The sequence below is a fragment of the Eucalyptus grandis genome, chromosome 10 (genome assembly GCF_016545825.1).
Source record: "Eucalyptus grandis isolate ANBG69807.140 chromosome 10, ASM1654582v1, whole genome shotgun sequence".
NCBI lineage: Eukaryota > Viridiplantae > Streptophyta > Magnoliopsida > Myrtales > Myrtaceae > Eucalyptus > Eucalyptus grandis.
In genome coordinates, this window is record NC_052621.1 from 6,608,653 (window position 1) to 6,631,245 (window position 22,593).

At 42.6% G+C, this 22,593-nt stretch overlaps 5 protein-coding genes across 5 annotated transcripts; 2 read left to right on the forward strand and 3 right to left on the reverse strand.

The window, feature by feature from the left end:
• Positions 1-1,118: 1,118 nt before the first annotated feature.
• On the forward strand, positions 1,119-6,698 carry LOC104421457 (dihydropyrimidinase). Its single transcript, XM_010033410.3, is given in 14 exon segments — positions 1,119-1,389; positions 1,707-1,880; positions 2,899-2,950; positions 3,294-3,563; positions 3,650-3,861; positions 4,576-4,696; positions 5,006-5,093; positions 5,203-5,281; positions 5,376-5,463; positions 5,563-5,603; positions 5,684-5,736; positions 5,830-5,986; positions 6,151-6,247; positions 6,250-6,698. Coding segments are annotated over 14 exon segments (1,698 nt in total). The 5' UTR covers positions 1,119-1,203; the 3' UTR covers positions 6,330-6,698.
• A 209-nt stretch (positions 6,699-6,907) lies between these two features.
• On the reverse strand, positions 6,908-8,365 carry LOC104423469. The gene is made up of 3 exons (XM_010035956.2): positions 8,348-8,365; positions 7,261-7,449; positions 6,908-6,955 (listed from the first exon to the last, which is right to left on the reverse strand). Exons 1-3 carry the CDS (start codon positions 8,363-8,365, stop codon positions 6,908-6,910), a joined length of 255 nt encoding a protein of 84 aa, XP_010034258.1.
• A 3,488-nt stretch (positions 8,366-11,853) lies between these two features.
• Positions 11,854-13,518, forward strand: LOC104421458 (flavonoid 3',5'-hydroxylase 2). The gene is made up of 2 exons (XM_010033411.2): positions 11,854-12,759; positions 12,889-13,518. Exons 1-2 carry the CDS (start codon positions 11,854-11,856, stop codon positions 13,516-13,518), a joined length of 1,536 nt encoding a protein of 511 aa, XP_010031713.2.
• Positions 13,519-14,327: 809 nt separating this feature from the next.
• On the reverse strand, positions 14,328-17,937 carry LOC104421459 (calcium-dependent protein kinase 34). The gene is made up of 8 exons (XM_010033412.3): positions 16,780-17,937; positions 16,213-16,356; positions 15,952-16,104; positions 15,753-15,868; positions 15,385-15,552; positions 15,102-15,229; positions 14,841-14,940; positions 14,328-14,746 (listed from the first exon to the last, which is right to left on the reverse strand). Exons 1-8 carry the CDS (start codon positions 17,480-17,482, stop codon positions 14,654-14,656), a joined length of 1,605 nt encoding a protein of 534 aa, XP_010031714.1. The 5' UTR covers positions 17,483-17,937; the 3' UTR covers positions 14,328-14,653.
• A 146-nt stretch (positions 17,938-18,083) lies between these two features.
• LOC104421460 (rhodanese-like/PpiC domain-containing protein 12, chloroplastic) lies at positions 18,084-22,304 on the reverse strand. The gene is made up of 8 exons (XM_010033413.3): positions 22,034-22,304; positions 21,069-21,194; positions 20,766-20,857; positions 20,175-20,275; positions 19,972-20,082; positions 19,326-19,434; positions 18,664-18,714; positions 18,084-18,484 (listed from the first exon to the last, which is right to left on the reverse strand). Exons 1-8 carry the CDS (start codon positions 22,254-22,256, stop codon positions 18,404-18,406), a joined length of 894 nt encoding a protein of 297 aa, XP_010031715.1. The 5' UTR covers positions 22,257-22,304; the 3' UTR covers positions 18,084-18,403.
• Positions 22,305-22,593: the final 289 nt, after the last annotated feature.

The following is a 22,593-nucleotide window of genomic DNA, read 5'->3' on the forward strand; positions in this document are numbered from 1 at the left end:
CATTTAGTAACATTTCCGTTCCGACACAATTTCTCTTCATAAATAGTTTTTTCTATTTCTATTCATTCGAACAATTTATGAGTAAAACAACGCATTTAGTAATTGCACACAATTTATATTCTCATAATAGAAAAAAAAATGCATTTTGTACGATCCATAAGTTTTTTTTGTAATATAGAATTTCTTTTAATTTTTTAATAATTTTTTTAGATTTTTTCTTTTCTTTTCTTTTTCTCTTTTCTTCCTCCTCTAGCCGTTGAGCAGCGGCAAACGGCGACAATGGGTGGCTATAGTGAGCGGCAGATGGTGGGTGGGGTCAGTGGTAGGTGGCGAGGAAAAAGAAGAAAAGATATTCAATTAAATTATAAAATTTAAAAATGATTCATTTCAAGAAATTATTCTCAAAAATAAGAAGTTACTTTTTTTTTTTTTACTTATTGTTTTTGTTCAAAATCTATTTCTTGATCACTAGTCTATTTCGGGAAATAGAAAAATTAAATGGATTTATGATATCTTATTTTTTTTTTTTTTTTTCCTATTTTGGGGAGCAAAAGAACAGACATAAAAATGTTGCGGTACAAACCCTTAGTATTACAGAGCACCGCGAGTGACAGAGCACCGCGAGAAATTGTTCTCTTTACGAGGCCTTGTTTGCCATCTACAATGGCCGTGTGGCAGGGCAGCCTTTCCTTATGCTTTTTGGTTCATTACAGGGGATAATCTACATGAGCTAAGCCCAGCCCGGGATACATACTAAATCGAATTTTTTACCATTAGAAAATATTGGGTCTCACGTGGACCTCACGCGATAAAATGCGAGGGCCCGTATTCAATTGAGTACACATATTTGATTCGTTTAATAATTTCCCCCCAGGTCGAATCTCCCTATTGGTCACATAGTAAAATATCAAAGTCAGAGGAAAAGCACGGATCGCATCTCCTGATTAATTGTGACATCTAGGAAAAAAGATGCTCGACGTGTGACGATTAATCCATTGAATTCTTTTTATCGATGAGATTCTTATTGGGTGTTGACAAGTAGCGCGATCATCATTCAATGAACAAGCAAAGAAAGAACAGCAACAAGAAAATATCTGTGGCCCGTGACGTGATGTCCCAGAAAATGAGGCCTGACCTGGCCTGGTCCCCGATCATGCGTACTGCGATCCAAGCAGGAGCATCAGGCAAGCGGAGCACTGAACGATGCAGCGGATCAGTCCTCGAGGCTGCGACCAAATATCTCTCACAACGTCCCCTGCACCTGCCCGTCCCACCTGCAGGGCCAAAAAGAGCGTGGTGATGACTGGTATGGAGTCGCCCCTCGCCGTGCTGCTTCTCGCAACATTGCTTGCCACGGCTCCGGCTGCCGCCTCGTCGGAGTCGAGCCAGGTGCGTACGTGCCACTACCGTCGTCCGCCTCGATCATCTTCTAAGTCAGCACGTGCACTTGGGACGTACGATGCTGTATAGTAGAGTACTGTTTTCTTACATGTATATGAACGGTTCGAGAATTGGTTCGGACACTCGCAGGAGCGCCGTGTCTGATGAATAACTGTTTGATTCGGTTCGGTGAGTGCCTTGGGACGAGAAATAAAGAAACCGATGTCATCACGCGACCGCGACCGCGACCATTTTCATCTTAGGATAGTGCTAGCCATTAAGATCTAGTATATACACAAGCATTATGGTCACCGTGTGCCGTGCAGTACTGCGATGCCGGAAACGGGTTCGGTGAGCCCCGGTGCGGGGTTTCCTCGGAGGGGTCGCCGCCGAAGATCTTGATAAAGGGAGGCACGGTGGCGAATGCTCATGGGGTGGAGGTTGCCGATGTTTATGTGGAGGACGGGATCGTCGTCGCCGTGGAGCCTCATATCGAGCAGGTGATTTCGAGTTTTAGTATTTCATAACTTCTCAGTGAATTAGTCTTTGCCCTCGATTACAAATTACGAAAAGACAAAGATAAGACATAACGCCTCGACGCATAGAGAAATTAGAGCAGAACTTATGGAAGCATCTATTGGCGTAGAATAGATTTTAAGAGATTTGGAGACTTACGAATTTGTAACTTGATTAGAGATGGTGGATAAGAGTAAAAGATGGGCAAGTAAAATGTTGGATAATTACTAAAAAGGCTAGAAACTTATTGTAGGAATGCAAATTCAATCTTAAACTTTTCAATTTTACCAATTGAATCCCTAACCTTTTGAAGATTTGTCAATATAATTCTTTAGCTAATTTTGGTTAGAAATTATTGACGTGACGTGACATGACCATTATAATTTTTTTGTGAATTTTTAGTTTCTTTTTTTTTCTTTCTTTCTTTCTTTTCTTTTTACCCCTAACAAGTCTTGCGAATTGACACTTGTGCAATAAGTTTAAGACTTTTTTGGTAATTTTGCTAGTGAAATGTTGATACATGTCCGGTCAAGAAAATAGGTGTGTGATTTATGCATGTTTTGATTTTTAAGGCATGAGCAATTTGAGACTAAGCAAATATTAACAATAGAGAATATCAGAGTAGCTTTGTTTTTCTTTATGTTCCTTTTTTAGAAACTTATAGAGGTAAAATTATACTAATTCCTTCATGCAAACAGTTGGAGCAATAGTACAATGTCAGCTAAATATATTGATGAATGTATATATGGGATACCGAACTGTAGAGCCGGTGCATAGCACAGTTTCTAACGCTAGTTTCTTTTATTTCTTTTCCCAGAATACTGTTAAATTTTTCGAAACATATGCATTTGGTCCATGAACTTGCAGTTTATTTTCAATGTGGTCTTCCAACTTGAAGTTCCTGCAGTCAAGTCTTTACTCCGTAGAATTTTTTCAATCAAGTCACGAAATCACTGATTTCGGCAAATTGAAGCTGATATATCTGTCGAAAACTACCAGCAGGCGGGTGACGATGTGACCATCCTTGACGCTACGGGGAAATATGTGATGCCAGGTAGAGTTTATAGTGACTGATTTTTTTTTTTCTTCCTGCATAATTCGTATGCAGTTCGTCAATGCGTTGTATATTTGAAGTCTGTAGAACAGTGTAAACGGAAGAAGAATTATGCACTGATAAACCTTGTATCTCACTGCATTCTGCTCATGATGGCCTGGTTCTGCTTACAGAGGTTTTCTTGTGCGTGTATTTCACATCTCAGTCGATTGATTGCACATCGTGGCTTTTTTGTTGCTGTTTCATGGATGTTTTTAGGCTGTCCAAATAGCGGGCATGCCATTTCACCTGTAATTTTTTGCAACTATCATGATGGTCATCTGTCATCTTAACCATATCTCAGGAGGAATTGATCCGCACACTCACCTTGATGTGGATTCGACGGGAATCAAAGCGGTCGATGACTTCTTCAGTGGTCAGGCTGCAGCTTTAGCTGGCGGGACAACAATGCACATCGACTTTGTGAAACCCTCCAATGGGAGCTTAATCGCAGGCGTTGAAGTATACAAGAAGAAAGCACAGAAGTCTTGTATGGATTACGGTTTCCACATGGTGATTCACAAGTGGGACGAAGTCGTCTCTCGAGAGATGGAAGTCATGGTAAATGAGAAAGGTGAGTGGTGAGGCTGCTGGTGCTTGCACGAACGTGGTTCTCAATTGTCGATATGCCTTTTCTTATGCTTCGAAGAAAAATTGCAGGTATCAATTCTTTCAAGTTCTTCATGGCCTACAAAGGGTACCAGATGGTCAACGATGAGGTTCTGTTGCAAGGACTGAAAAAGTGCAAGTCCCTGGGTGCATTGGCGATGGTCCATGCTGAAAACGGCGATGCTGTTTTCGAAGGCCAGAACAGAATGATTGAACTCGGTATTACTGGACCAGAGGGACACGCTCTCTCCAGGCCCCCAGTGGTAAAATTCAGCATCTTTTCTTTCTCTGCTGCGTGAACTCCAATGTGGCTTAGATTATAAATCCAAGAAAATCCCAAACTTTTGGGTTTATGATGTTCGGTACAATTAAGTTCTTTAATGGGGGAATGCGACTAGACATTTTCTGATTCCATTGGATCTGCTAACAACAGCAACACATTCTATTCCCGTTTATTTTTTAGCATTGTTACTTCTGCAAACAAAGAAATCAAATCGCAGTGTTATGACTTTAGGAAGTCAGGTTGAGTTATCCTTGCAAATCGACTCATAATTATGTACGATTCATCCTGGAAACCAGTGTTTTCTTATATAGTTATCTCCTTGAACGCTTGTCCTGCCTGAAGGTCTCAAGTTAAATAATCTGCAGGCTTCTGTCAATAGTTCTACCTAAAAGCCCTGCCTTTTAGTTTAGGTGCAACAGTTCAATTCTAACTACTAAATATGGTATAAACACGGTGCTGTGCTGCTCCCTGGGATGCTGTTTATCATGATGATGGTCTCCTTTTATAAGGAATAAAGATTCATGCTCGTGTAAGCTCAGCCTTAAATATGAGGAACCTCTGGATTTCTCAAATGCAATGGTATCTCAACTTAACTCCTAAATTGCACTTAAACTTCTGTGAAGAGAATTTCAGCACTTGTGGAAATGGAACAAGATACGTCACATGTGTGTATCATTATCTCTTGCATTTGCAGCTTGAAGGAGAGGCAACTGCTCGTGCGGTGCGTTTGGCTGGTTTTGTGAACACGCCTCTCTATGTCGTGCATGTGATGAGTATTGATGCCATGGAAGAAATAGCAAAAGCTCGTCAGTCAGGTAATTCATAATTTCAGGACGACAACATCTTTACGGCATTAGTATGTTGGCAAAAATATCGATTCCTCTTTCTTTCTCAGTGATCTCACGTTCCATAGGTTTTCAGACAATCATCATGCCAAAGAATCTTGGTCCCACTGCTTCCTGTTTTAGAGGCCCCTCTTTTCTGTTTAGATGCTCTTCAAATTTCTCATTTTTCATCTCTTTTAGAAACAAAATAATCTGATCCTTTTCCCTGATCTCCCACTTTTACACCCTTGAATGGAGAGATCTACATTCAAGCAGTCACAGGATAACTGTAAACTGCAGGGCAGAGGGTTATTGGAGAGCCAGTGGTTTCTGGATTGGTCCTGGATGATTCTAAGCTTTGGGATCCTGATTTCATCACCGCGGCAAAGAAAGTTTCTGTTCTCTCATTTCCATATGCTCACTTTTTTTAAATTCTTTTTTGGTCCTGAAGGGCTTTTATTTAGCCGTGTTATTGAATTATGCACTTGGAATTTCAGGTATGTCATGAGCCCACCGATTAGGTCAGCAGAGCATGGCAAAGCTCTTCAAGCGGCTCTTTCGACAGGAATTCTGCAGGTTCCTCTCTAAATTAAGCTAATTATCAGAAAATATTCAACTTAAGATGTGGATTTTTCTTCCTGATTGTGAATTTTCTTTTGACAATATGCAGCTTGTAGGAACTGATCATTGCGCCTTCAATTCTACACAGAAAGCTCTAGGAATTGATGATTTTCGCAAAATCCCAAATGGCGTTAATGGTAATCATAGGATGTCTTCTTCGATTTAAAAAAAAAAAAGACTGATCCAGCTAAGCTGTTTATTGTTCTGTCTCACATCTTGATTTGTGGTTTTTGGAGGTATCGAGGAGAGGATGCATCTTGTTTGGGACACAATGGTGGTAAGCAGCTACTGCTATTTGCATTTATCTACTCAATTGTGAACCCTTCCAACCCAAATACTGTTCATTAATGTTTGTAGGAATCTGGACAAATTTCTGTCTCTGATTATGTCCGGATAACGAGCACCGAGTGGTATGTTTTTGTTATGCTTCTTTTTCTGATGAATGAGTTCTCAGACACATCGATGGCTATCTTAGATAACCTATGTTCTTTGAACATGATCAGTGCTAGGATCTTCAACATTTACCCGAGAAAGGGAGCGATTCTTGCGGGGTCTGATGCTGACATAATCATTCTCAACCCGAATTCAAGTTTTGAGATCAGTGCCAGGAATCACCACTCTAGATCAGATACAAATATCTATAAGGGAAGGAGAGGGAAAGTAAGTTTTATTTCTGCTAGGATCTTTCTTTATTCACTAATAACACGTTCCATATCTTTCTGTCCAGATCCTGAAACTTTTTCTCCTCCCGCCCATTTCTCCTTCTGCCCATAATGTGACCATTACAAGCTTAAGCGCAACAAACTTGTGTTTTCCTTTTCCAGGGAAAGGTCGAAGTGACAATTGCAGGAGGAAGGATTGTTTGGATGGATGGTCAGCTCAAGGTCGCTTGTGGTTCTGGCAAGTTTGTAGAGATGCCACCTTTGGTTATCTTTTTGGGGGAATGGAGAAAGAAGATGCTAGATATCTCTCATCCCTTCGAGCTCCAGTAAAGAGACAATGATCGGGTGCATACCAGCAAGTACTATGAGCTCTTGAGAGACAAACATGTTTTTCAAACAATGAGTGAGCGTGAAACATTGTGCAGGTTTCAGCCGTGGCACAAATTTCTTTGACATATGTGAATTTGCTATCAGGCGCTGAGTGACTGAAACTGCTTAGTTATCGTGTGGCTTGACATGTCAAATTAGTGCTGAAACACTAGGTTTCCTGGAGCACTCATTACTGTAGCATGTGTATTGAATGCCTGAACGAGTAATTAACGTGTTCGAGTATGGCATCACTTGGGTATGCCTCATGATGTAATGCAGCAAACGATGTATGTTTTGAAACTTCAGATTGCTAATATGCCAAGCGGAACTCGTGTTTGAAATCGATGACTATCGGGGGAATTTTGTAGTAATACAAAAACTCCTTTCTAAATGAAATAAGGTACATAAAACTCTGTCAGAGATTACGGAAACCTCCGATGCGTCCCTACAGATGGACACAATCTCTCTAATGTTTTACATGGATTACTCGCTCCAAGAGAGAGTGGTCAGCTCTTAAAGACTGGTGTCGGTCAAAGGTTCGAACTGGGAATCATGGCTTTATGCAGCAGTTGATGTAGGTCAGGATCTTCTTTTTCCTCTGCACGCAGTAAACATGGAATATTAGAAGCATGTCATTGCATCTGTTTCTCTTCGAAAAAATATTTCTCCATGCGTCATCTGGAAAACAGATTGCAAGTAATCATTGCTAGTTAAAGCGCCGCCCTTTCTGTCAAGGTTGGTGTGCATTTGGAGGGAAAACAGACATGAAACGAGACGGAGTTCCCTTTTCACTGAATGAAGATCACTTTCACGAAGAGCATTGATGATACAGTACTAGTTAGTAAGCTAAAAGCAGCAACGGGAACAGAGTTTTGCATAGTTTGGAATTGGATGGTGTCTTACCATGACCGGGTCGTCCTGATGACAGGTGGCCATCAACTCTTTCTCGCTCCCAAGGCTTGCGCGGCTGATGTCGCTCTTGTGTTGCTTCCTGTTTGCGCGGGCGCGAGTGAACACCATGGAATAATCAGTTGTTCCAGGGGCCTTATGATCCCACCCCCCGAACTGAGGGACGGACAAATAGCCAGTGTTCTGTTAACAGGACCGTTCATCGAGTCAGTATGTCTATCCTCAGGAGATCATAGCAGTATATTCGATCAAACATAAAAAATTTCAAGGCTGTTTCAATCGATGGTCGTCTTCACATATCGAGTTTTGGTCATTCTTGTCCATTAATTGGTTAAGGCCCCCTCGGTGAATGCACATTCACAAATCCCCAACCCTGAGTCCCGCTCTCACAAGTAACTAATGCATGCTCCTTGACAGAAGCGTATCTTTTTTAACCAGAACTAAAGACCCAATCAAGCCAAGTCCTATGCTTGCTCATTACATCACTGAGATTAATTGTATGCAGAGCCATGTCTACGAGTTGATATGATCTTTTCACTGTCACCTATTGAATCTAATATCGAGCACATTGACGCGCCTGACATGACAGATTCAGTAAACCGCTTCAGGAGCAAAACAAAACAAAACTACTCTATCATTAAGAAATTGCAAAATCACTGAGATATACATAATTAGCTCTTAAGCCATTATTCGAACGTCGCAAGGACTCTTCAATTCAAGCCAATCATCCAATACCGCCAATGGCAGTAATTTTGTTCACAGAAATAAACCCGGATAGATCTAACGGCCAACCCTCGCATTTCTACTGGTCAGGATTGTAACATCCCTCAGCCGAAGGACAATTGACTCACGAATCTGCCTTAGAAATTCCGGAAAGCAGAAGCAGCACAATACCAGCGGCACGGAACGTGTGAAAAATTAAACAAAGAGAGCAACAGTCAAAGATGCCATTGGACCAAGCAAGTCGAATAAATTAAACATTCATAGCTAACCGCTGGGATTCAATGACGAGCAAGTCATAGCTAAATGATCAAATGAAACAATTCGTATTAATGAATGTCCGATCCAGCTCTGGCCTTACCTCCATTCGAGCTTCCATGGTGACAAAAGCCCGAGAGGGACAGAGAGAAGAGTCTAGATAGCAAAAGCAGCTCTGGTTCTTCTGTCTTCATAAACACAGGATATAAACACAGGATATATAGAAGAGAAACTATCCTTGAACAACAAGAACAGGAAAGAGACAAAGTTGGCATTTTCTCACGGACAAAACGCATGCTAAAAACAACATCTCGGCCCATTTTTACGCGCCAGCTTTTCCGAGGTTGTCGAGCAACGGAATTAACCGCTTTTCCGTTATGGATTCTCGGTGTATGTCTCCTAGAGAGAGAGAGAGAGAGAGAGAGAGAGAGAGAGAGCATCCGCTACAGTTCAGTGCAACCAAGATCACCTAAAATCAGCATAGAACAGACCAGTTTTATATACTTAATTAGAATAATTCGGGTGGGTAGTTTCCTTCGGCCAGGAATGGAAGAAGATATCGTCCGCGAGCTTTTCCATAATTTAGATAAGGAACGGGTGGGAGTCCGACTCCATGGCCCGAACCCGAATTCGCTTCTGCTCGGCTACGCAACTGAACAAACCTGGCCAGGCCGTGCATATAAAACCAATCGAATCTATTCATCGATCATCAAGCCAACTCATTGGCTGGCATACAAATTGTGCGTGCAATGTGATTAATGCGGTCGATAGAATCAATCCCAAAACCTCGAAGTGTCCTAGAAAAGGACATAAGCTTATGCCAAAGCAACAATTTTGGTCCAAACATGCCGAAAGAGGCGTATACTTGCGCAATGCAACAATTGTTAATCTATCAATTGGCAGAGAGTCCACAGTGAACAAGACAAATCCATTCGGAATACTCTATGCAATGGCATGTATCGGTATCATGTCGATGATGTAGTATCGTTTTGCTATGATGGCTATTCGATAAATTCGGCATGTAGATGTACATTGACGTGTAACCACCGCGTGCCACATCCATTGTCAAATACACAACTTTATGGACATCTGCAGTTTTTGGTTTGAGTGGTTGGTTTTGCTTGCTCCTAATAGCTGCGACCTTCGGAGCAGATTTGGCCATGGTGCCTGCAAGCTTTGAGCTCAAACGGCCACGAAGCGATGTTCGAAGCCATGGCAGTTGCGAGCTTCAAGCTTGAGCGGCTGGCCATGGAGGATTAAAGAACTAACAATACTCACCCATGGCCGCTGAGTGTCTCGCCGGCCACAGTAAAAAAATAATAATAATAAAGAAAGAAAAGAGAAAAGAATAAGAATAAGAAAAGAAATAAATAAAAATTTGAAAAGAAATTAAAATATTATTAAAATTTGTCCATATCAACAATTTCCTCTACTATTATTTGGATTGACTCATTTGATTTTTATGACTAAATTAGCAAAAATGAAATGGGTTTAAAACTTTTTGGATGATTTTCTCCTTGAAATGGTGAAAGGAACAACAGCACAATTTCATCCCTAAACTCATAACTTTCTAGTGTGATGTTCCTCTTGATTTTTTTCCAATTGAACCTCTTGGTTCCCAATTCTTACAAATAAAAGTTGACTTGTCGATCTCTGCCGACCAAAAAAGCTCGACAAGTTAAAAATCCTTGGCATCGTGGATTTTCGATTTGCACTGACCATAATGCAGCGACAACTGCTTAGGACCAAAGATTTTCATTGTGTGTAAAAATCCAAGCTAACGTTGTTTCCCAAGTTCCAGATGAAGTTAAAGTTTGAGGACCATATTGGATAGAGTTGTACAAACATGGGGCCAAATGTGCACAGTGGTTTCTCTATGGTGAAATTCCCTTGTCACGTCCTATCCATCACCACGTTGGAATGAGATTTATCTAAAGGGAAAACCAGGGCCAAAATCCTAATGAGATCAGGTCTTGACATGAGCGTTTCCCTGTTGATTAATGAAGCTTGATGAAATAGAGAAGTTTCATTGAACAAAATGCACCATCGACGAAAACTTACATACACGGTCATTAATGGCTTTGTGTATATTCTCTTTTCTCTTTTCTCGTAACGTTACCATTCCACCGGCTGCAAAAAAATCAATATTGCTTTTCCTCATCATTATGTCGGTCTTTTTTTTCTTTGGAAAGGGCAACCAAGGGGTTCACGTTTTGGAGTTAGTAAACAAAAAGGATTGCTTTTTATCCCCGGGGTGGGGGGGGGGTGTGGTTTGCTAATCAAAGCAAATAAACAAATAAAAATTGACGATAAAATACAAAAAAAAAAGAAAAAGAAGAAGAAGAAGAATTTGCAGTGTTTTAAATGATAATTGATATTCAAGATATAATTGGTAATAGGGATAAAAATACCACAAGTACCATGATTTTCGCATAGCGTTCACTTGAGAATCATGACTTTTTTAACTTCTAAAAAACATTCACATGTCATAACTTTCAATTGATCAATTAAGTGCCAAAACTTTTAAAAAATGTTCACTCAAGTGTTAGAAATTAGACGTGGCATAACATTTATGATGACTGTTTTAAAAAAGTTATGACATCCGAGTAATCGATTAAAAAGTTATACAGTATCCAAGTAATTTGAAAAAAATTATGGTACTTAAGTGAACGTCATATATAAGTTGTGGCACTCAAGCAATCGAAAAAAATGTTATGAAACTTGTATTGTGTTTTTCTTGTGAGTAATATAATCTAACAAAAATTGGTAAGTTGCTCTATTTTAGGTTGTTAATTTCATACAATATGGTATACTTGAAGCGTTAATACGTTGTTTAAATAAAAGTCACTAATTTGCAAATTATCAAGAAAAATTTGGTAATTCCACAAAAATATCGGTGAATTACCAATAGTTTACCTGAAAAAGAAAAAAAAAAGTCACCAGTCTTTTTTCTTTACAGAGACAACAGAATTGTGAGACTTTAATTTGTGCGTTTCTCATGCGTACGTTTCTCTGAGCGTGCAATGACTTATAAAGTTGATTGCTAGCCAGATCTAAATGGTTAGGGAAATAATGTTGGCCAAAAATTAATAGTTTGAAACATGACGAATTTGTGAGATTACGAAATCTCGCATTTATTTTGGGATTCAACGCATATGAAGTTGTATATAATAAAGTCGAGGTCTACTAATTCCGATCATTGTTTTCTTAGAAAAAAATCCTCTCGAATTCAAGCCGATCCTCGTGTATGTTCGATTTTTTTCGCTTGCTACGATTGATTGATCTTTATCACGCAACGAACCCCGGCCTTTATGGAAGTCCCGGTCCCAGCCTGTAAGCTTGGAGTTGTGTAGATATGAATCTAAAACAAAGGTACTAAGACAGACATTTCTCAAGTCGTTGTGTTAGAATTGAAATCTCAATTTCTCTTCTGGCGACGTAGAGATCTTGAAAGTCATCGGTGAATTTCGGGGAAAAAGCAACTATGATTTGCTAATTCTCCAGCTTCTTTTTCTTCAGTTAAGTCTTATAAATTGAATATTAGCAAAGGAGACAGATATAACACATGCATTATTGTCCATAGTTGCAACACCATACCCAGTTGATAAAATGGTGACTATAAACGAATTCCTTGTCGGCGAGATCGTCTCGGCCACGTTGGTCTGCATCATCACGCAGCTTTTCATCGGCTCATTCCTGAGAAACCGCTCTCGGAAGCTCCCCCCAGGGCCGAGAGGGTGGCCGATCATCGGGGCGCTGCCTCTTCTCGGAACCATGCCCCATGTAACCCTAGCAAAAATGGCCAAAAGGTACGGGCCAGTTATGTACCTGAAGATGGGCACCTGCGACATGGTGGTGGCGTCGACCCCGGATGCAGCTCGGGCATTCCTGAAAACCCTAGACATGAATTTCTCAAACCGCCCACCGAACGCCGGCGCGACCCACATGGCGTATAATTCTCAAGACATGGTTTTTGCCGATTACGGGCCAAGATGGAAGTTGCTTAGGAAGCTGAGCAGCCTCCACATGCTTGGTGGCAAGGCCCTCGACGAGTGGACTGACGTCCGGGCGGCCGAGCTTGGCCACATGCTCCGAGCGATGCAGGAATCAAGTGGGCAGGGCCAGCCGGTGGTGGTGCCGGAGATGTTGACCTATGCCATGGCCAACATGATCGGCCAAGTGATACTGAGCCGCCGCGTGTTCGTGACGAAAGGGTCCGAGTCGAACGAGTTCAAGGACATGGTGGTGGAACTCATGACCTCCGGAGGCTACTTCAACATCGGCGACTTCGTACCGTCGATCGCCTGGATGGATTTGCAAGGGATTGAAGGAGGAATGAAGCGGCTGCACAAGAAATTCGATGCCTTGTTAACGAGGATGATCGAGGAACATATGGCCACGGCTCATGAACGTGAAGGCAAGCCAGATTTCCTCGACATTTTGATGACTAATTGTCAAGAGAACAATACCGGGAGCGAGACACTCAATTCGACCAATGTTAAGGCTCTTCTATTGGTAAGTTTCTATGACTAATTTTCGGAGAGCGTTATCCAACCAGAGATGGAGGAAAATATGGTCGTTGTACTTTTACATGTTCTCGTGTACTTGCGAGTTAATTGAATCTCTCTTTGGTCCTTCGAGCAGAATTTGTTCACGGCGGGCACGGACACTTCGTCTAGCGTGATAGAATGGGCGCTGGCCGAGATGCTGAAGAACCCCAGCATCTTTCGACGGGCGCACGAGGAGATGGATCGAGTCATCGGCAGGCAACGGCGGCTTCGAGAGTCCGACCTTCCAGGACTCCCGTACCTACGAGCCATCTGCAAGGAATCCTTCCGGAAGCATCCGTCGACGCCCCTGAACCTGCCCCGCGTCTCAGCCGAGCCGTGCCTAGTGAATGGGTACTACATACCCGGGAACACCAGGCTCAGCGTGAACATATGGGCGATCGGGAGAGACCCCGATGTGTGGGAGGACCCTCTCGAGTTCGTCCCCGAGAGGTTCCTCTTGGAGAAGCACGCGAAGGTCGACGCGCACGGGGGCAGCTTCGAGCTGATGCCGTTCGGGGCCGGAAGAAGGGTTTGCGCCGGGGCGAGGATGGGAGTGGTGATGGTTGAGTACATTTTGGGGACCTTGGTGCACTCCTTTGAATGGGGACTACCAAATGGAGTCGACGAGCTAAACATGGATGAGACTTTTGGTCTAGCACTGCAAAAATCTGTGCCGCTCTCGGCTCTCGTTAGCCCTAGACTCTTGCCCAGTGCATATACTTAATTACTAAAGCTTAATTACTTATGTTTGCATATGAGCTTTTTGTTTTATCTTCATCTTTTTCAATGTAATTTTGATAATAAAGTAGGTTTTATACTAGGTTCCAGTATGCACCAAGGGTAACATGAAGTTTATCCGACACAAGCACACATATAAATGGTCGTATGAGGTATTTAATACTACAAGGTACGAAAGATTTGAATCTAAATGTTTTGAACAACATACGTATAACCTCACCAAAAAGTTAGTTTATCTTATCTTTCGAAAGTGATCGGTTCTTTCATTCTATATTCAAATATGTCCGAATTACAATGTTCAATGTGTATCGGTTATTAATAAGATCGACGGGAAAATAAATTTGGTATATTGTTTAACCCGACAAATTGCACAATCCAATGTCGAAATAATGCATTGAAAGTTGAAATTCCTTGCATATCCTCGTCAGGAGACGTGAAACATTGAACCTTTTAACGACGACGCAGCACGTCGTAGATCATGACTTGACAAGGCCTTCTTGAATTGTCCTCTTTGCTTTGCTTTTGTCATTTTTCTTATTTTAGGCGTTCGAAAGATACTTCTGCACGACCTCTTATTGCAATGGGAGTTGTTATTGGAGAAAGACATATCGTCCATCCACGTCGACTTGGCTCGATTTGATTACACGGCCGCCTTTGTTGGGGATCTATCCTGCCTTCGACACGCTGAACGAGTCGAGAGGCATGTCGTACCCATCAGATCTGTCCCATGCTCTTACTTGCGTCCCGGTCTCTGATCTAACAGATGGGATGAAACAGAAGAAGAAACATTCAACGTAATTCCAAAGAAATCTATAGACAACAGAAGTTTGTGCAGGTTAATTACAATTGACGTTGAGAAGTACAAAGGCAGAGCAACTTCCTATTCTATAAAACACCGAGAACCTCCGTCGTCTCCATCGTTCTCTCCATCCAAATCTCACTCAATTTCATCACTTCAAGACTAATATACAAGTGCAACGCTCTTCTATCACCAAACCTATCAGCATCGATTTCTTATATCTATGTGCCGGTATACAGTTGCCAAAAACTGACGATACCCGCCCGGTCGACTTGAATAATTGTTTCCTGCTTTCCCCTTCCCAAGCACCCATTTTACAAGATCAAACAAAGACGTCGCGCCTCTTCTTCGGGTTTGGGTCCGGATTTCCTTTTCTCATCATTGCCACGAACTCATCATAGTTGATCCGACCATCCTGCAAGACAAAAAGCATTGACAGTAGTTATGAGAAACTGATTTAAATGACTTCTACCCTAATGCTGCATAAATGACTTCTTTATGTTACTCACATTGTCGGCGTCAACTTCAGAGAGAATTTCCTTGATGTCCCTTCCGTCATGCATGCCGAAGTCTCGAAGAGCTTGCTCTAGTTCTTCAGTTGTAATGAACCTGAAAATAATCAGATAGTTATGAGAAACTGATTTGCATAGCTCACAAGATAACTACGGCCACAGGTAACATTGATTTCTATGTACAGATATGAGAGGGCTAATCGTGAATAAAAGATTCCGACTAAAAGGTGCAACTGATGATGGTAACCGAAACAATACCCGCTGTTATCTTTATCGAAGTACTGAAAAGCAGTGTAGAGATGCTCCTCTCTGTCCATCCGGTTCATGTGCATAGTTGCGGCGATGAACTCATCGTAGTCTATTGTCCCATTACCATCAGCATCGGCCTATTCGTCGTTCCCAAATGTTTGAAGGAGCAAGAAAAAAGTTTAGGAGTGGCAGTATTAAAAAACAATCTCAAGAAATACTTCTGTAGCATCTCAAAGAAAAAAATCAACCTGCTTGGCTGATTATTTCCTCGATAAGTAAACAAAACACTTACCGCTTCCATAAGCTGTTTGACTTCATACTCCGATAGCCTTGTCCCTTGCTTTGAAAGCCCTTGCTTCAGCTCCTCAAGTGTGATTGTGCCACTGTTATCAGTGTCCATGCCTTTGAACATCTCCTTCAACCCCATTATCTCCTCCTCTGACAGACAACCGGCGATGACCTTGACATTTCAAGAGAAAACTTGAACTTCAATGGCCATTCGAAAGTGGCTTACAATCATATCATTTTGCACTACATACATGTGAAAGATGTGCTGTCATGAAGATTCAGCCTGTGGTTTGTAATAAAGCTTATATGCATAGTACAATAATCTAGACTTAGGTGTACTAGCTTCATTTGGCAATGGTGAAGATGGGATACCCGAAGAGCAGCTTTCTTGAACTTGTTCATGGCTCTGAACTGTTTGAGCCTACTCAAAACTGCATTGTCAAGAGGTGTATCTGGTGCTTCTCCATCCTCCTTAATCCAAGGATGACCTGATGATATAAGAACGAGAAGGATGGTATGTTAGGAAATGCTCTGGACGTTTGAATGGAAACTTCATTGGGCAAATACTTACTGAGAACTTGGAAGGCAGTCAGCCTCTGCTTGGGGTCAGAATTCAACATCTTCCTCACAAGGTCCTTTGCTACTGGCGAAATCGAGGGCCATGGATCGCTCGTAAAGTCGAGTTGACCACGTAGGATCGCATTGAAAATCCCGTTTTCGGACTCTGTTGACCAGCATTATCATATTTTAGACTCAAAGCAAGATCTATTTCCAAGCATTCATCTGGAAACGTACTTAAAGAAAGCGACGTTGCTCGAGAGAAAGGCAGAACCTGCCCAGAAGGGAGGAACTCCAGAGAGGAGAATATATAGCATGACCCCGATACTCCAAATGTCAGCCTCTGGTCCGTATCTCCTCTTCAAAACCTCTGGCGCAATATAATATGCGCTACCGACGATTTCCTTGAACACGTCTCCTGTGGATGGAGTAGAACCATCACTACTGATTTGCAGATGGAACTAAACGAACATTATGAACTCTTATTGATTAGATCAAGACTTGCAAGCTTTATGATGTCGCGTACTCTCGTCCAGTTTTCACGATCGTTGTGATGAAACTCAAAGATAGTCTATTTTGGAAATTTCTTATCTCATGATGGTCTATTTGATTATGAAAAACAACAAAGAGACAGGCATTTTGTTCTATCATTTTTCATGATCGGAACTCGTCTTGTCGGTCAACTCACTTGCATTTATGTAATGCATCAGCAGGAAGTTTGTGCTCTGAAACTTAATTGAGATCCAAATTCAAAGCCTGGCAGACATTATCAGCTATGCAAAACAAAATCCTCGAAACAGTCATATTTAAGAGATTCATAAACGAGGAATTAAGTATTGACCTTGCTTGAAGAAAACGGACAGCCCGAAATCAGTGGCCTTGAGCGGCGAGTTCTCGTCCTTGTTGAGCAGAAGAAAGTTCTCGGGCTTGAGGTCCCTGTGTATGACCCCCATGGAATGGCACGTGTGCAGGATCTGGACGATCGTCCTGAGCAATGAGGCCGCGGCCCGCTCCGTGTAATGCCCTTTGGAGATGATCCGGTCGAACAGCTCTCCCCCGGCACACAGCTCCATCACCAGATGCACCGAGTGCTTGTCCTCGTAGGCACCCTTGAGCTCCACGATATTGGGCTGGCCGGTCAGATGGTACATGATCTGGACCTCCCTCCTGACGTCCTCAATGTCTTCCTTGTTCACCAGCTTTCGCTTGGCGATCGTCTTGCAGGCGAACTGCTGGCCAGTCTGCTTGTGGGTGCAGAGGTGGGTGACCCCAAACTGCCCCCGGCCGAGTTCCTTCCCGATCGTGTACATTGACTTGACCTCCTCCATGGGGCGGCCAAGTACCGGGCCAATGGGGCTCGGCTTGGAGGGCTTGGAGGCGGACCCGGGCGGGGTCGATGATGGGGTAGGGCTCTTAGTTGGGGCGGTGGGGTTCCCTGCTGGGGCAGCACCATCCGGAGAATGGTTGTTCCGGCTAGCGGCCATGGACAAGGCCTTGGTGCTCAGGGGATTGGCAGGGCCACCGCGGAAGCAACAATTGCCCATGGTGGCGGTAGCGGCGGAGCAATTGTGGGGAGGAGGAGGAGGAAGTGGTGGTGGTGGAGTTGGTTGGGCGTGGAGGGGTGAAGAGGAGGGCTATCCTGAAATGGAGAAACATGTACCAGAGAGAAGGAGAGGGAGAGATGGAGAGGAGAGAGGAGGGAGGAGAGAGAGAGAGAGAGAGAGAGAGAAAGGAGAGACAAGATAGGAGACAGCTTGGAATGTTGAGGAGGGAAGATGGACGTGCAATGTACGGACGTGTTGTGTGATAGAAAGGACCCTCTCCAAATTGGGGATGTTCGGTTTTGAAGTTTTTAGGGAAGGGACCGACTCTTGTTTTGGACCGAGGATTCCGCGGGAAAAGTAAACGGTTTTTTTTGTTCCTGTTACAGACCGTTGGCCTCATCACGTTTCTCTCTCTCTCTTTCCTTTTCTTTGATAAATCGAAAACGAAAATGTTCCCTGGTTTTACCCCAACATTGGTAAAACAGGAATGCTTCCTGTTTCCTTATGCGTCATATGTAGATATGGTTCTAGCTTTCAAATATGACCAATTGACTCATGCGCAATATGCTGGATAGAACTTCACGTCATTACCTCCACTGCATGTCTCATTCGAATAAAATACCTGAGAAGAGCCTCAATATACACCAGTCCAAACAAAAAGAGGAAAATCTTACATCAAATTCGTATAGTAAAAACCGTATAGCTTTTCGAGCCGCCTTGGCATATAAGAGATTCTACACGGAAGGCCAAAAGAGGGTATATTGCTGCGGCTGAAGATACCAAAGTTTTTGCCCGAACAAACTAGCAGAACATTGTGATGGCCAAATCTCAGACAAGAGAACGGTACCACAGCTGAAAAGGAAGATGGAGAAACCTCAGAAAACCCGGTCTAGGCGCTACAAAATTCCACTGACGGCAATTTCAGTAAGTTGGGATTGACGGATCAGCCTTGACAGCATATTCATGAATTCCCCCAGACAAGTTGAATACTCTCTTAAAACCCTGAAAATTTTTGAGATCGAAATAATGAGAATAACTTTAATTTTTTCCTCGACTCAATGCTATGCTGGACAGGCACCACAAATTCGTACGGCTCAATATAGCTTTCTACATCACACGCCATACACACACGCATATATAAAAGTAAATAAACATTGGAGGGAACGGATTTTAAGTTTTACCTGTGCCTGCAACCACTTGGCAACTTGTAACGATCGCATTCCATGGTGACACTGCATTATTAGAACATCTTAACACAAGGATAGGGCAGTTCAAATTTCTAAAAGTGGAGGCATTACATGACATCCAGCTATACAAACACATAGTGAAGCAAGAAAATCAATTGGGCCCTAAATTAAAGTGAATAATTTCAAACACTATTCAATTTACCAGAAAAGGCTAGTATGCTTTTACAAAGTAAAACTAACCTAGACAATTAACAAGATTGATTTTGTTATCAAGCAGATTAGCAAAAGAGAAAATTTTTGATGACTTTTCCCTCTGAGATTAACCATTCAATATTGGGGGGGTGTTGAGGAGGAGCAAGAGCAGGAAGATCTTACAGAACAGATTGACCTGGCTGAAGAATTTTGAAAGAGTAAATCTATATAAACTAGCAACTGAATACACACAAATGAACATCTCCAACCATATGAGAGGCTATTGCCTCATCACTAGCCAGTCGGTAAATCTATATACACTAGTACACTAGTCACAGAAGGACAAGGATTCATAATATATTTTAAAAAATAAATGAGACACCATTACTCTAATTACTACACTGTTAGCATCTTCACTGGAGTACACAATACTAACAGTTGGCAGAAGCAAAGATTGAACTGACCATCACATAAGTATCCTTCTCAGTATCTAACTTTGTAGTAATTTCTGGTCCCCAACTGCCAAACTGACGAAGTGGAAGAACTTGAAAACCAGGCAAAGAAGCCTTGGCCCTGCCACCAATGAGTGACCAATCACTTACAAGCAAGGGGTTAAAAGAAAATGAAATAATATTGAGGACTAAAATGAGCAGAAAAGTTCACAAGTGCAAGAAAAACTGAACAACGACAGTTGAACGTGTAAATCAAGAGAAAAAATTCGAGAAGGGTAACAGCAGAGAATGACTTTCAACTTGGAGAGCATGATTATTCATGTCTCTGCTTTGGCACGCCAGGTTAATGGCAATTGTGATGTGGGGAGAATGTAATTTTTGAAAGGAAATTCTGAAAGCCGACAATAAATTTAAGATCACCGATTGCCTGAATTACAGAAGTTTGAAACCCTATATGCTATCTCACAGCATCTACTCCAAATTGGTTGCTTCACCATCCACTGAATAAGTTCACCTTCTTTTCCTGTATTGTTTTTTTCTTTTACTTCCAACCATCAATAGCCCAACTTTATCAACACACCAGTCATTTATCCACTCAAAAAGACGAGCTGATAATTTTGTCAACGTTACTAAAAGCTATTAGAAGATGAGAACATACACTTCCTCAGGCTCTCTAACATCAACGAGTTGAGCTTCTTCAAGGAAATTGGGGTCTTGCATTTTGGCATGAAGCTCATCAGGCTGTATGTCTTGAAGAACTGACCCTTCCCTATTTGCAGAAATCACAACTGAATCAGAAATAATCCTGAGCCTCCCACCTTAATTAATAAAAAAGGTAATTGAGAGAGAAGTCCAGGCCACCTCTCTGAAAGAACTTGCAATAAATGCCATCCAAATTTAGTCTTGCATTTTACAACTTTGTTCATAGGCGCACTAAAAGCTGCCTCCTCAAATTCTGGCACCTGCAGCGCCATATTGAAGATATTTCAATCAAATAAGGAAAGGGCAAGAGATGCTTTCAACTCGGTCACTTCTTTGATATCTTTTAAAATCACTATAGAACATGTCTCCTCATAGAGCAGCACAAGAATGCTGCAACTTTGGGATGATCGCTGCTCATATCCATCAAATCCAGTGCGAATGCCATATTTACATAAAAACCATTAAGAATTAGATCAAACAAATAGTTGACAACTTATTTGCTTCTTACAGGGATACATTAAGAAGTTGCCCCAGAGTAATGGTAAAGCTATAATCAATGTGTTTTGAAAATGTAGAGAAGTTATTTTTTCACATTTAGTTTCTTGTAATGTGTGCAAAACGATTAGTCAATTTCTTTTTCTTGAAAGTACAAGTTCTCGTTATTTAATAGGTTGAGAAAGCCAGAATAGATACCCTGTAATGAACAGAACATATTCCTAAAACCCATCAAGGATAAAAACTTCAGCATACCATCTGCCCCATTGTCACCCACCCTAGCATTCCACCCTGTTCTTTTGATGGACAAATTGAGTGTTCAACTGCAAGGTCACTCAGATCCTCTCCTGGAACAATAAGAATCAACAGCAATGACATAGCATCAGGCTTGCAGCGTATTATCTCCGTCCAATTGGTTCGCAACATGATTGTGATTCAACCAATGAAACTACGGAACATTTTTATGTCACATAAACATGCTCTTTTTCTTTCTTTCTGCATGTATGAGATAACAATAAAGAAAGAAAGTTTTAGAAAAGTTCATGCTTGAAAATGGACCTGCTGAAATCCTTTGCTGAAGCTCAAGCAGGAGATTGAGGTCGTTTTCCTTGATAAGCAAGTGCTGCACTAGTAATTCCCTCCCATTGCCAGAACTTGACTGAGAACTAAATGAAGCCGAAATACCTACAAAAATACTTCTCATATTCAGTACATTCAGGCGCACGGCAGACTACTTCATAAGGCCCTGTATATTTGTTTCGAACACCAGCTGAAAGCACTTATCTTAAAAAATTCTGATATACAATCGACAAATCTAAGCAAAATACATCAACAAGTATTCGGAAGTTCAAAAATGCAGTAAGCGAATGAGATCCGCACGCGACACAATGACAACAACCACTACTAAGCCCTTTGTCTACCCCTTTCCCACCGGCTGGGATCACATCTCGAGCCGTCGAATACCATCCGGCGTACGACTAATCTATCCCCTCGCTACTTCGAGTCTTCAACTGACATCAGATCCCGAGGAGACAGAAAAACTACAGAGAAAGGACAATTCTTTTCACTGAAAACAGTGGTCGGACTCTCCTTATCCGATGAGCCGTCGCACCAGAGCAACAACGACAGTAGCTTACCACGTTTTACAGCCTCCCACTGCCTCACCGCCAATTCAAACACACCCTAAGTCCCACCCGCTCCTCAAAGATCAACGGCTATTTTACTTCACTAGAAGGACGAACGCAACGGAACGCAACGCAACGCAACGACTTCAAATACGTTTCGTAACTGCGAAAGAGTAGTCGTCGTTAAGAAACCAATCATGGGTATGATCTTTTGCGCTCGACCGGACTCCATCAAATCGTCAAAACTCGTTCTTTTCCCGGAAATCCTTCGCGCCCCGATTCGCCCGCTCATTTCCATTTTCGCTCTTCCCACACCGCTCCACTTCGGAATAACAGAAAAACCAAATAAATAAGAAAAACCGCGGGGGCTTCGCCGGGGAGCGCTTCCGCGCGCTTTACCTGCGAGTCGGAGGCGGGGATGGGGCGACGCCGGCCGGACCGGCCGCAGCTTCCGGCCGCCGAGAGGAGGAGGGAGGAGATGATGCGGAGGAGGAGTGGAGATGCAGCGAGACTGTGAAGGAGGAGGAGGAGGAGGGGAAGAAGAGAAGCTGAGGGCGGGGACCAGAGAGAGGCGGAGCGCGGTGGACGCCATTGGTGGGAAGTGCGGAGCTCTTCTTAGCATCGCTTCTTCCCCTTCTTCCTCGCCCCCAGCGAAGAGAGAGAGAGAGAGAAGTTACTAGCTAGCTTCGACATGGAGAAGCCGTCCGAGCTCGGTGGGCGGGCCCGGGCCGGAGCCCGGAATCGGGCCTACGACGCGGCGCCTGTGCGGATTGGGCGGGCCGGGGCTTATAACTAACGGGCCCTTGTCGAGGCCCGTCTAGGAGTCGCTCCATTTTGTCGTTTTCGTTCTTTCTTTCTTTCTTTTTTCCCCATTGTCTGTGTGTTGGTATCCGACGCCTGATGCGCAAATGAGGAATCTTCATCGGAAATGGCGGCCAATCGTCCGACACGAGCGTGCC

What these genes read in the sequence shown, in the direction of transcription:
- LOC104421458 (XM_010033411.2), top strand. Translation starts at nt 11,854, where the DNA reads ATGGTGACTATAAACGAATTCCTTGTCGGCGAGATCGTCTCGGCCACG. An exon ending in ATGTTAAGGCTCTTCTATTG is followed by an intron (nt 12,760 to 12,888) that starts GTAAGTTTCTAT and finishes TCCTTCGAGCAG; the next exon opens with AATTTGTTCACGGCGGGCAC.
- LOC104421460 (XM_010033413.3), bottom strand. Translation starts at nt 22,256, where the DNA reads ATGCTAAGAAGAGCTCCGCACTTCCCACCAATGGCGTCCACCGCGCTC. An exon ending in TCCCCGCCTCCGACTCGCAG is followed by an intron (nt 21,195 to 22,033) that starts GTAAAGCGCGCG and finishes GTATTTTTGTAG; the next exon opens with GTATTTCGGCTTCATTTAGT. An exon ending in GGGTGACAATGGGGCAGATG is followed by an intron (nt 20,276 to 20,765) that starts GTATGCTGAAGT and finishes ATGGCGCTGCAG; the next exon opens with GTGCCAGAATTTGAGGAGGC.
- LOC104423469 (XM_010035956.2), bottom strand. An exon ending in ATCAGGACGACCCGGTCATG is followed by an intron (nt 6,956 to 7,260) that starts GTAAGACACCAT and finishes TACTGCGTGCAG; the next exon opens with AGGAAAAAGAAGATCCTGAC.
- LOC104421459 (XM_010033412.3), bottom strand. Translation starts at nt 17,482, where the DNA reads ATGGGCAATTGTTGCTTCCGCGGTGGCCCTGCCAATCCCCTGAGCACC. An exon ending in GTCCGTTTTCTTCAAGCAAG is followed by an intron (nt 16,357 to 16,779) that starts GTCAATACTTAA and finishes CTCCATCCACAG; the next exon opens with GAGACGTGTTCAAGGAAATC. An exon ending in AGTTCCTCCCTTCTGGGCAG is followed by an intron (nt 16,105 to 16,212) that starts GTTCTGCCTTTC and finishes GCTGGTCAACAG; the next exon opens with AGTCCGAAAACGGGATTTTC.